The sequence below is a fragment of the Hibiscus syriacus genome, unplaced genomic scaffold (assembly GCF_006381635.1).
Source record: "Hibiscus syriacus cultivar Baekdansim isolate YM2019G1 unplaced genomic scaffold, ASM638163v2 tig00111330_pilon, whole genome shotgun sequence".
In the NCBI taxonomy this organism is placed as follows: Eukaryota; Viridiplantae; Streptophyta; class Magnoliopsida; order Malvales; family Malvaceae; genus Hibiscus; species Hibiscus syriacus.
The window spans coordinates 11,819,364-11,831,662 of record NW_024063059.1 but is presented as its reverse complement, the minus strand read 5'-3'; the positions used below and the strand labels follow the sequence as shown (position 1 = coordinate 11,831,662).

At 34.4% G+C, this 12,299-nt stretch overlaps 1 protein-coding gene across 2 annotated transcripts; it reads right to left on the bottom strand.

Annotated features, from left to right (window-relative positions):
- Positions 1–433: 433 nt before the first annotated feature.
- LOC120158563 lies at positions 434–10,802 on the bottom strand. 2 transcript variants are annotated; one of them, XM_039169385.1, is made up of 14 exons: positions 10,550–10,802; positions 9,573–9,663; positions 9,328–9,412; positions 8,836–8,920; positions 7,495–7,564; positions 6,659–6,728; positions 3,396–3,441; positions 3,029–3,278; positions 2,744–2,949; positions 2,566–2,646; positions 1,301–1,370; positions 997–1,077; positions 774–853; positions 434–673 (listed from the first exon to the last, which is right to left on the bottom strand). In XM_039169385.1, exons 1-14 carry the CDS (start codon positions 10,666–10,668, stop codon positions 595–597), a joined length of 1,413 nt encoding a protein of 470 aa, XP_039025316.1. In that variant the 5' UTR covers positions 10,669–10,802; the 3' UTR covers positions 434–594. The 2 variants fall into 2 exon arrangements, with proteins under 2 accessions (XP_039025316.1, XP_039025317.1); XM_039169386.1 differs by having other exon boundaries at positions 2,572–2,646; positions 10,550–10,794.
- Positions 10,803–12,299: the final 1,497 nt, after the last annotated feature.

The window sequence follows — 12,299 nt, the reverse complement described above, 5'->3', positions numbered from 1 at the left end:
AAAGATAATATACTTTAAGTACCTATTTTAACCCAAAAAAATACATTAGATACCTATTTTGATCAAAATAATAATTTTAAGTATTTGTATCGAACAAAAAATACTTTAATTACTTGGATGAAAAAGATGATATACTTTATGTACTTATTTGTAATATAAGTCATTTAAGTACTATTCCATTTTCTCTTTCTTTGTACAACGACCAAAACAGCTTATTACATTATATTCCAAGGGGAGTGGTTTTAATTACACATTTTACAATATAAACAAAAAAGGACCGAAACATATCTTATGCACTACTTGTATCGAGTAACAAGCTATCAAAACCTTACAACCCCATGTCAGAAAACCATTCCTATAAAGAAACTACATTTATATTTCCTACGATTATCAAAACATAAAATAAGATTTTTTTTATTTTTATTTTATTTTATTTTATTTTTGTAATTATAGCATGTGTATTCTATATCTTTATACTTGCACATGTCAATTCAAAGAAGCAACTCTCTCTAATGCGAACTTTATAGTAACATCTGACCTGTCAAGTTATTTGGTGTTTGCACTCTAGTGTTTACGAACTTGTCAAGTTAGAAACTAAACATCATATACAGGCAAGCGTTCCTCGATGGAAACACGACAGATTGGGCATTTTCTACACTTCTCGCAGCAGGTACTGCAATTGAGAGGAACTGATGAGCATAACAGAAGAAAGGATGGAACTTCATTTGGATACATCTAAAGATGCAATCGCATCAAAAGAACTACTAGTATACCTGCAAAGAATACGATGCCTACAAGGGAGCAAAACCACGCTAATCTCTTTCTCGAAGCAAACCCTACATAACACTTTCTCCTGGACATTACGTCAAGAACACGTCCATGTCAGTAGAGCACACAAGAATGTATCTCGATCCAGCTTCCTTATGCTCTTAATGCTGTGTTCGAAAATCGACTATTTCAGACTACAAAGCCACATTAGTAAAGTAGAAAACTTACGCTTTGAAGTCTCTCAAACTCCTGCTGACTGTATTTGGTGATTTCTAATTGCTCGCCGAGAGCTGCCTGAAGCCTCCAAACCTGAGATGAAAGAAAACATTTAATTATGTACATGCAGGCCTAGGGTCATTAAATGTCTTAACATTGCAAATATATCACACAGAGACAATGCCGAAAGCAAAACCATAACATGGAAGAGAAGAAAAAAACATGCAAGAAAGAGTGGTACAAACTACAAAGTACAAGAAAAAAAATGCAGTACGAAATAGAAAACATAGAGAAATGTTAGGAGGACCATAACCACCTCCTCAGCTAGATCCTTTTTAGGCATTTTCTTAACTATCTCAGGTGGATAACCGGAGAAGGTGTTATACCTGCATGGAACAGTCAAATTAAAAATTTAGAAAAAAAGGTAGTGCAAGAGTGTAAAGAATAATCCAACAGCCAGAGTATCTAAGAGTAAACTCAAGGAAGTATCCAGAATACATGATCAGTTAAAAATGGGAAAAGGGAAATAAAATCCATGAACACCAGTAATAGAAAATTTTGCCACATCATGAAATAAACTCACACAAACCATTCTCTTAAAGTATATTCTAGAATTTTACTTTTTCAAGACCACAAGTGTTTTTTGCAACCTCCACAACCCAAAGTAAAATATTAAAACTTTTAATACAATGAACTGTTCCTTGCATCACTTTGATTCCCCAATCAAGGTGCAAAATTTACTCAAACCCGCATCACGAAATAACATCATCCATACTGTTCTCTTACAGTATTTTCTTACGTTTCAGTTTCTTTAAACCATAAGCGTGTTTTGCAACCTACATATACCCCCACCCCCAACACACACACAAAAAAAAAACCCTTACTCTTTTCTATATGCTTTTCAGTTTTTCAATATGTTCAAAATCACAAATTGAACCAAATGAATACACCCAAAGTTCAACCCATGTATTATTTCACCTTTGTTAAAATGAGCTCATAAATGGATAAGCACTTCAAGTAGACATAAATAATTTGGATATGAATTGATAAAAAAACATTCTTCTGACTAAAGCCTATATACTAGCTTTGTATTACCGCACAATGTCTTTTTTCTAAATCATTTGGGTAGTGAGATTTTAAGTTGAATAGAGTAGAATAATATTGATAAGCAATACACCAATAATCACTGAGCAGTTGCTCATATCAGATTTTTCTCATCATCTTTCCTTTGAGAGATGTCTAAAAGTTTGAATCATCTTTCCCATTTTGAACACAAAATCTTACATCTCTGCTACATATTTATGTTCTCTGATACTTATATTTTCTTTTGCCATTAAAAACAGGTCACGTCAATACAATCAAACTTCATAAATAGGCATAAATAAGTTTTAAGTCAATTTTTTTCTTAATTATTAGTATAGTCTATCAATTTCACCTTCTTTGATATTACAGAACATGATTCACATTTTTTTCAGGCACACACCACATGAAGTTGTGGAGTGATCTAAAAGCAAGTGAAAAGAGAAACTATATACAACTAGTGCATCTATAAAGGGCTGAAAGATGCTAAACTATACTAACCCAGTCCCAGAGGCCCCATCATGATAAAGTCGTGCCTGTTCCTCTATACTTCCTTCGTCAATTGACCACCAACCTAACAACCTGATTTTAGAGATAGAAATCAGTGGTGTCAATTCATGAACTACACAATCTAGCCAAAGAAAATTTTCTTCCTATTTACAAACTAAAGGGTCAGTACCTAGAACCATGGTGCAAGAATCCCAAGCAATCACGGGCTCTGGACGAAAATCTGAAGTACAATCCTGTGCCAGCTCCACTCCATAGTAAAAGTACAATTTTCTCTATTAATAATGAAGTGGCAAAGACCACACCAAGCCCTTGCAGTAAGAAAAGAGGAGAGAACAAAATTGGAAGTGGCATATTTCTAGCACCTGGAGGTGTTCCCTGAAATTTGAAACAATCATAGAATTGTTAACATACCACAATGACACTCAATACCACCCGTAATGTGCATATCGAATACCTCTAAATGCATGCAGAGGAGGACTTGGAAGCTGATTATTGGAATTTTCATGAAGTGACCACCAATCTCTTGCAGGCCACACAGAGTATCCTGCTGCTGGTCTTCCTCAGGAGTAACTACGAAGCCACTGTTCCAGTCAAGATATCTGATAGTTGCGGTAGATGGACCAGCTTCTATTGCTGGGGAATTTCTATGAATTACGGGATTAGACCACTTTGTACACACAAGAAAAGAAAAGCACTCAGCAATACTGCATGAAAAAATGTGGTAGCAGTTATCAGATTTTTCTAGCACTCAACCCGAACAGATTATCATGTTGCTATTTCCAGGAAACTTAAAAAAAAAATTAAAAGCAGCAAAGCTGTACCCAAAATTTATGAACAAGTCCCACCAACCAAGAGCACCTTCGTCACCTGCAATATATGTACAGGAAAAAAATAATAATAAACATGGAAATTTTAACCAAAACTAAAGTAAGATGAATCCAAAACTAAAGTAAGATGAATCCTTTTCCCCCTTCCGCTTTTTGTCAGTCTACCTCTTTGGTATTCTGACAATTATGAAGGGGATTTTTAACAAGACCTCCAATTCTTATAAAAAAAAGTAAGATGAATCAATTTACTGCCTCAAGAAGTGCAGAAAAATCAAACTAGAAGTTACCAAATAATGTTTCAATGTTCATTAACAAAAATGTTTAAAAGGGAAAAAAATAGAAACTGAAGCACCAAATCAGTAATATTAATCAAATTTTGGTGCTCAAGAAGTGATGACATTTTGTGTCACACCCAAATTTGGGCCTAAAATTTTATTAAAACTTATTTCGATGACTAAATTGAAATTTTAATTAAATTTAGAGACCATAGAGAAATTTTGATTAAATTCGGATCCAAATTAATAAAGCAACTAAAACTGGAGGACCTATAGTGTAATTACACCCTTTTTTTAAATGTGGGTTTAAAAGCCCCAAAAATCAGAAACTTTCCATTGGAAAGTTTAAACCCTTCTCCTCTCTCTCTTCAACCTTTCCTCTATTAGTAGGAAATCTTTAATCGATGTTTCATCGCCGACTGTTGTTCCGTTTTCGACACCTCCCGCACCATCGTGTTCCTTGTGTCGTCCCGAATCCACCGGTGTCCATCTTGTCTCCGTTACCACCGACGTGTGAGGGGGTGAGGAAGATTAAGTTTCTGACGTTGCAAAATCGAGCTCTCCGCTGTGAACCGAGCTTAGTAAGTGTCTCAAAACCCCTTAAAATGCATATAGGAATTTTTCCATAATTTTTCCGACCCCCAAAGGCCCTGTACGAGCCCCCACATGACGTCGCTGCGCGTGGGGAAAGTCCACAGCCTGGTGGACTTCTACAAGCTGCCCGACCAGACTCGACCCGACTCGATCCGACCCGACTCGGTCCAACCCGAACCGAATCGGTCAGCCGTTGACCGGCCATTAACCATTAACAACCGTTGACTATTTCCAAAAACCCTCATCTTGACTTTTTCGACGTCCTAAGTCCGATTTTGCGATCCGTTTTGTTAAATTCTGACCCGAAAGCACTGAATCGAGCCTGTTAATCCAAAAATGTTTAGTATTTTTAGCTTTTTTGCTTATTTATTTGAGTTTTGATTATGGAATTGATTTGAGTATATATTTTTATGAAAGTACTCGTGTTTCCCCCGACCGAGGGTCGATTAGATCCGATGCTTCCCGTCCGTCAGATCCACTCGATCCGCGTTCTTCGAGAGATACTCGTAGGTTTCTGTAAATTGTTTAAATAGAGTTTATTATTATTCATATTAGGATTTTGATATAGATTTTCCAATTTGTAGGATCTAGCGCTACCACTGATTGTGATCAGCAAACTCGGTAGTAGGCTTCCTTATCAGAATTACTCAGACCGGTACAAGTGTGTTTCCTGATGGTGTTACATTATTGTTTTAAACTATTTATCTGAACTGTTTTAAATTTCAGATGATACTGAATATATTTACGACACGATACCTGATTTACTGCATATTTCTGATATGATTTCTGGTTATGGTATTTCTGTATTTGATTTCTGAGTATGAAATATTTTCATGTTTTAATGGATTAAACTACCGTTTTCACTCGAATACATACATGTTTATTACTGTCATTGGGGGTATTATTGGAGGAAGTATATCAGGCCTAGTCTAATACTTGTAAGACCTTACCGCAGGCTCCCCTGCTTTGTGCACAGGGTAAGTCCTTACCGCATGTCCTTATGCTATATGTATAAGGCACTTACTGGGTGTATAGGTGAGTGTATGGTTTTGGGGAACCTACACATTCTGGTGATCAGATGGGTGTAATGTTCATATTTTAAAAACATGTTTGATGAACTATTTTTTTACTGAAATATTTTATCTGTATATTTTTATATACCGTAAGGAGCACACTGGGCTATTTAGCTCATTCTGTAAATTTTAACCTTTTCAGATAGTAGTAGACCATAAACTAGCAGACTTGGCATCAAGAGGACCGACTACTCCTATTTTTGTACCATTGTATATCTCTATATGCCTTTAGTTATACTCTGGTGGCACGTGCTTTTGCTACTATCTTGGTATATCTGTATTACCGATATTTTGTTATATATATATATATATATATATATATGTTTATCGTATGAATCTTTCTTATGACTTATTCCATATTATATATTATATGGATTTTAACGTTGTTTTAAATATGAAAAGAATTTTTGAATACGATATGTAACTGCCTAGATTTGGTCATAACGTCTAGGTCGGGTCTAGGGGATTACATTTTGAGCTGGAAATCTGGAATAGGTATATGCAAGGTAAAATACCACTCTCTAAGGGAGTTTGGCTATATCATTTTATTGATACAATGCAGAGCCAACAAACCCATGCCAACCCTACATTAATATGAAATTTAGGGAAGGTGATATAATAACAAGGTCCCTATAAATGGTTGCAATACTCATGACTACAGTAAATACCGCCAATTAAAGACCTCTTATATTGTCAAAACCATTATTCCATAATCTGCTTATGCACAAATAGACAGATGACATTTTAAGTTCCAAGTAATACCTAGGGAAAGGGACATCAAAAACTCAACAATAATAACGATAGATTAAATGACTCCTAAGGTGACAAGTGACAACAAATTAAACTAGCTCTTCATGAAAGCATCAAGATCAACAGCTTCAGGAACTGAAAAACACACTACTGATGTCCTGTATCTAAATGCCTTACAGGACTGGGAATTTCATTTGATCAAGCAAGAATGCTCTATCCAATCTACAAAGAGAGTAAAAAATCAGGCTTCTGAAAACTGCAGGACTAAATGTTCTTTATTTATTCTTTTCTTTTATAAGTAGTTAAAACCACAGTGCACCCCAGTTTATATGGTAGCAGTCATGAACCACTTGAAATTCACCAATCCAAAGAGCTTCAACGTATCAGAAAAAGGTACCAATTACCAAGTCGTGTCACTTTGCCCATACAAAAGTGAGATGTATTTGTGGAATGATATAGATAACTGGATCAAGAACTCCAATATAAAAGCCTATGTAGAGAAAAGAATATACCTACTATGCAATTCCTCCATAGTATATTACAGTTAGTCGAGTAAAGAAATTACCACATAATTTCAGAAGGGTGAAGACTGTAGCAGCAACAAAAAAGACCATTGAAATTGCAACCCAGAAGTGCTACAAATTGAAATAAGAGTTAACAGTCTATTGTATATAAACTTGATAGGTTTACATCCCAAATAACAGTAAATATTTTATTACAACAACCAAGTTTATCAAAGGCTAGAATACTAAAAACAATCCCACAACTTCTCAAATAAAGCCTTACGTTCTATTATTCCTAATTGAGCCATTTAAGTATAATTTTTGTTTAAAACTTTAGAAAAATAAGAGATGAATTAAACAAAATAGTACTTTAAGGAATTGATTAGACAACTACTTTAAGAGCTTAATTGGTACAATAATAGGATAAGGGCTTATGTAGGAAATTTAGAAAGTACATGGGACTCTTTTAATATTCTAGCCTCTCTCAAAATGCTCGAAATGTTTTAACTCTTCCTATATTAACATAACATAGCATACACACATCAAAGGAATCATACACCTTAACACTTCCCTTTTCAAATTGTGAAGAACGGTAACAGTAAAAGCACCAAAGTGTTACAAGCTCCAATATTTTACTAGTTCATATACTCATGAGGAACCCTCTATAGCGTTTCTCAATGATGTGCATGATATATTAATTAAAAAAATTAGTAATTAAATAATGATGCTATCCATTTTCCTCCATGTAAAAGCTTAAATCTAAATTTCATGGATAGGTTGAAACTTGAAAGCACTTAAGGTTCAAACACAATCAATATTTGAAGAAAATCATCAAATTTTGAATGTGTTCTCTTAGATTAAGACAGGGACATCAATTGCAAAGTTCAGTAGAACTTACAGGTAGAGCCTCCCATATTGCTTCATCGCTAATGCTTTCATCATCACCGGGCATCAGAGCTCTACACATTCTAAAGAAGAAACTGCTTATAACCTCCAGATAAAATTGAATTACCAGGAAAGAAGGCGAGAGTGGAAATAAAACAGCTCAGAATTCCAATAATTTGGCTGAAGCTTATTTATCCTAATCCAAATTTCTTGCATTCAGCGGTGAAGTAAGAAGAACAATAAGAAGAAACTTATGGTTGTCTTGCTTTTACATTTTCTTTGAAATATAATGCACTCATTCTAGAAGGGATAGCACAACCAATTCAGTTCAGCAGGCTTCATTCCAAATCATTGTAACATATTAAACTTTTTGGTCCTTAGATAAAAGTAAGACCAGGTAACAACACAAACGGAAGAAAGCAGAGATGCCTAGAATAAACAATCAACGAATGGTTAATCTTCTTCCTTATATAACTCTTGGGAAATTATCAAGCATTTGTCTATATTACTAGCTAGATTCAGGCTTGGGTATCATAAACTCTACCTAACTAACAAGATAAAGTTAATCAGACATCACATATGGACAAAGCACTTTTTTGTGCGTTTGGGGGGGGGGGGGTTCTAACATGAAGTTTACTATGTCACCTTCTAGCCAAAGGCCTTTGAACTTTAGAAGCTACTAAGTACCAACAGTTCAGCTAGAGTAATAGTATGCTTTCTTTACTTTGAAAAGTCTGCATTTGAAGCCACTGTCCTACCTATGGCCTTATGCCAACACTAAGGATAATCTAAGTTACTGCAAGTAAAAGGAGAGAATGAAACAGAGCATTCTAACAACCCAACTATTCCCATGATTACAATGACCCGTAAGGTACAGTTGAATATGGATATTTGTCCATGTCTTATAAGACGATAACACTATCTTTCTGTTATCTATCACTAAATAAAACCAAATAGCATAATAATACAGGAAAAACTTGAATGTCTTCATTTCCTAACATGCACTCAAGTTTTAAAATAAATAAGACTAATAACATGGCACATTAAGCATTGTTTCTCGATGAGTGAGTGAAGCCACATATTGGCCAAATAAAGTCTAGTTGAGGTCAGAAACAATAACAAATTACAAATTGGAGAACCCAATTTGCTACAAATCCGCAGAGAGAGAACATCATCTGAACAACAACACCCCCTCCCCCAGGAATCAATTTATTAGATCCTAAATATTTCCTAGAAACAATAAGAAAATGCAAAAGAAAGAGTTAACAAGTAAATGTTTTGTTAAGTAAGAAAAGTACATGATTTTAACAGACAATAAATGAAAGTTTAACATAAGTTTTTAACTTTGAAGTACCTGAAATTGTCAATAAGAATAATTATTTCAAATGCCAATAACGGAAGGAAGACAACCTTCAAGTTTACAGCAGCAAAACCATAAACTGTAACAAAAGGAAAAAAATAAAGTTCACAAACATGGCCCATAAAAGAATAATGAAAACACTAAAATAGTTCACTGCTATGTTACTCAGACTCGGCCACTTTGGTGTAAGTGCAAGTATGTGTCTGGTACATGCATGTTCAACTTTTTTCAATTTCTTCTCATGTATCACCATACTAGTGTTTGGATGTGTCGGACACAGTTAGACATGAGTACTAGTGTTTGGATATGTCAGACACAGTCAGACATGAGAACTTCAAGAAAATTGAAGAACTAGACACCATAGGTTTACTATTTTTACTTCATCCACAACTATGAATTTGAAAATCATAGGAGTAACCTAACTAGGAGATGAAAGAATCCAAGCCCCATAACATGAAAACAAGGAAAAGAAAGTTGATTCTATACCATTTACACTCTCAAGATATAAACAGAGAAGCAGCTCAAAAGCAATAAGTAGTGGTGCCGCAACAATGGCATGACATGGTGCCCACTGTCCAGGCAAAAAAAATAAAACAATATAATAATGGCCATAAAACTTGATTATGAATTTGAAACATCCACAACCAAAAGACCCAAATAGAGAATTTATGTTTCAGTTAGTCAATGTTTAGTTCAAGTAAAATAATGGTCATGGTAACAGACAAACATACTTGACGATTATGGGGGACTGACGGTGCAGGTAAGGAAAACCTTCCCCGTGCAACAACTCCATGAAACATCCAAAGTGGGAAAAATATGGTCCTGCAATCAAAAGCCATTGAATAATGCGATTAAAACCTAAAATCATGGAAAGGATTTGATGCTGAAAGACAAAATCTCATAATCCCAGGTTCGGAGGGATATTTATGGGCATTTAAATTGAAAACAACAGCATATAGAACTGCATACTCAAGCAACTTGTGCTCCCCTCTCTTCAAAACAACCACACTTGAAAAAATGAACGTGTTTCACTCATGAAAGGCCAGATTTATAGCAGAACAAGCCGCCCACTTCCGGGTTCATTTGAGGAGATGGGCAGATGGTTATCATGTATCACTACCTTAACCTGATTACCCTCCATTGGTTCCAAGTAACTTCCCGGTATTAGTCACCAAGTTTTATTGCTTTGGATTTTTACTTGAACCCTTGATCCCTTTGCATATTTGGATTACGTTGAAGATTTAGCATAAGTTTCATCTCAAATAACAACATTCATTGAAATGTACCAAGATACAGATTGAAAAAGAAAACTTTATATGTTTCACATTTTATGTTGACTGCAAAATCATAAATTTATCAAAAAGAAAAAAAGAATCATCTTTGAAGACGATTTCTTTCCCTTTTCTAATAGATTGCTACAAGAAGACAAACTTTACAAGATAAAACATCTGGTCTCATAAAAACAGAAAAGTAAAACAGAAAATAGACAAGGTTTTTCTTCAGCAACAGCAAGCCTTTGTAAATAATCATTTAAACTTCAATTAGACCACAGAGACCCAAAAAATAAAAAAAAACAATAACAATAAAACAATGTTTGCAACTTGTAAGGAGGACCTTAGTTTCTCTTAAAAAAAAGATTGAATTGGAAAAGCGAATTCAACAAAAATCAAATTGAAACGAACATGTAGAGAGAAATAAATGAACTGACCACCATGAGTAAGAAACGACATGATCCAGCTTAAGAAGAAGCAAAAGCGTGAAACAAAAGAGCAGGCTATGCGCTGCCAAAGCCTGAGCTGACTTCAAAACTCTTCTCCAACTCATCATCTTCAAATTGCCCCAAAGCAGAAACGGAAAAGCCCTAATTTGTAGTTTTGGGGGGTGGAGGGGGGATTTCTTTAGAGCTTTAACTAAATTAGAAACTGTAGTTGAAACGTAAAAGAGAAGCGTGGGCGCCAATAATCCATTCTACATTTACTTCATTCAATTCTTTCCCTTTTCTTCATTAAATTTTCTCGATTGATGAGTAAAAAACAAAACGCATTTACTCAAAAAAAATATTGAAGACTTCGCTTTCACGTCAATGTCTTGCTTTTTCATTTATTTATTTTTTTAGTTATTTATTAGTACTTCAAGCTCTCCGTTTAAAAATTCATATATTAATTTCCACCCACTAGGTTTCCAAAATTACTTTTCATGTTTTCCGTATGTTATTGTTTTGCCCCTGCATCCCATATTTTTAGGATATATTACCCTTTTCTCATTATATTTTATTTTCTCTCCTATTTTACTTACCGTACTTTCAATTTTTCTATTTTGCTCACTGAACTTTACAAATTGAATTATTTTGCTATTCAACCATTAACTTTTTAATTGTGGTATGACATGGCAAAAACATCAACATGATGCCATTTTGAAAAACTTAAATATACAATGAAACGACATCGTTTCGAATCTTCTTCCTTTCTCCCATTTTTTGTCTACTTTCCAACTAAGGTAATCGCTTGCTGCCGCCGGCCACCACATCATTTTTCATTTCGACCATCGTTTATTGTCGCTGATGATGGTCGCTCGATCTCAAAATTCATGGGTTGGTTCGTCTCGACCCCTGAGTCCAGATCTGATGGTTGTTTCACCGAAATTTTTCTCAAAATTCGTCAATCTCGATTCAAATATTTCGGCTTCCTCGCTTTAATCTCCATTTTGTGGACTTCAGAGCAAGTTCTAACAAAATGGATGTCAGATTCATACTCAAGGTGTTGAGGCAAAGCGACCCATGAAATTTGGGATCAAACGACACCATCTACGGCGATCGATAGTGGCCAGCAGTAGCATCTGGCCACCTTATATTTTTATTTTATAGTTGGGTGAGCAAAATAGTAACAAGACTAAAGTTCAATGGGAAACAGTGTAATTTACTCTTTATATTTTTAATTATTTTATATTAAATAATACTAAAAAATGGTGCGTCATCACACCGTTAGAAAGTTAACAGAAGAGTGAGCAAACGATTCAATCTATAAAGTTCAGTGAGCAAAATAGAAAAACTGAAAGTGTGGTGAGTAAAATAGGAGATAGAGTAAAGTTCAGTGATAACGGTGTGATTTACCCTATTATTTAATCACATTTTTTAGGATTTTTTTTTCTAAATATATTAAAAATAAAGTATTATTTAAATAGCACTCATTCTTTATTATTTTTAAGTATGCCACTATTTTTTAAAAAAACAAAATTTTTTATAGGGTGTCTTTTGTACTCGTGATATTTTTTTTTTTTTTGGAATACACCTTTGTTAGAAAGCGGATTTTCAAATTTTAAAATTATATCCAATTTCTTTCTAGGTTAACAATTTAGGCGTTTAGGATTATAATTATTTAGGATTTTTAAGATTTATAATTTTTTAGGGTTTAAGGCTTTTTAGATTTTGATTTAGGGTTTTAAATTTTTGGAAATAAAAA

Coding starts and splice junctions, on each gene's coding strand:
- LOC120158563 (XM_039169385.1), bottom strand. CDS start 10,668: ATGATGAGTTGGAGAAGAGTTTTGAAGTCAGCTCAGGCTTTGGCAGCG. Junction 1,371..2,565: donor GATGGGGCCTCTGGGACTGG/GTTAGTATAGTT, acceptor TGTTCCATGCAG/GTATAACACCTTCTCCGGTT. Junction 1,078..1,300: donor AAAAGGATCTAGCTGAGGAG/GTGGTTATGGTC, acceptor CTTTCATCTCAG/GTTTGGAGGCTTCAGGCAGC.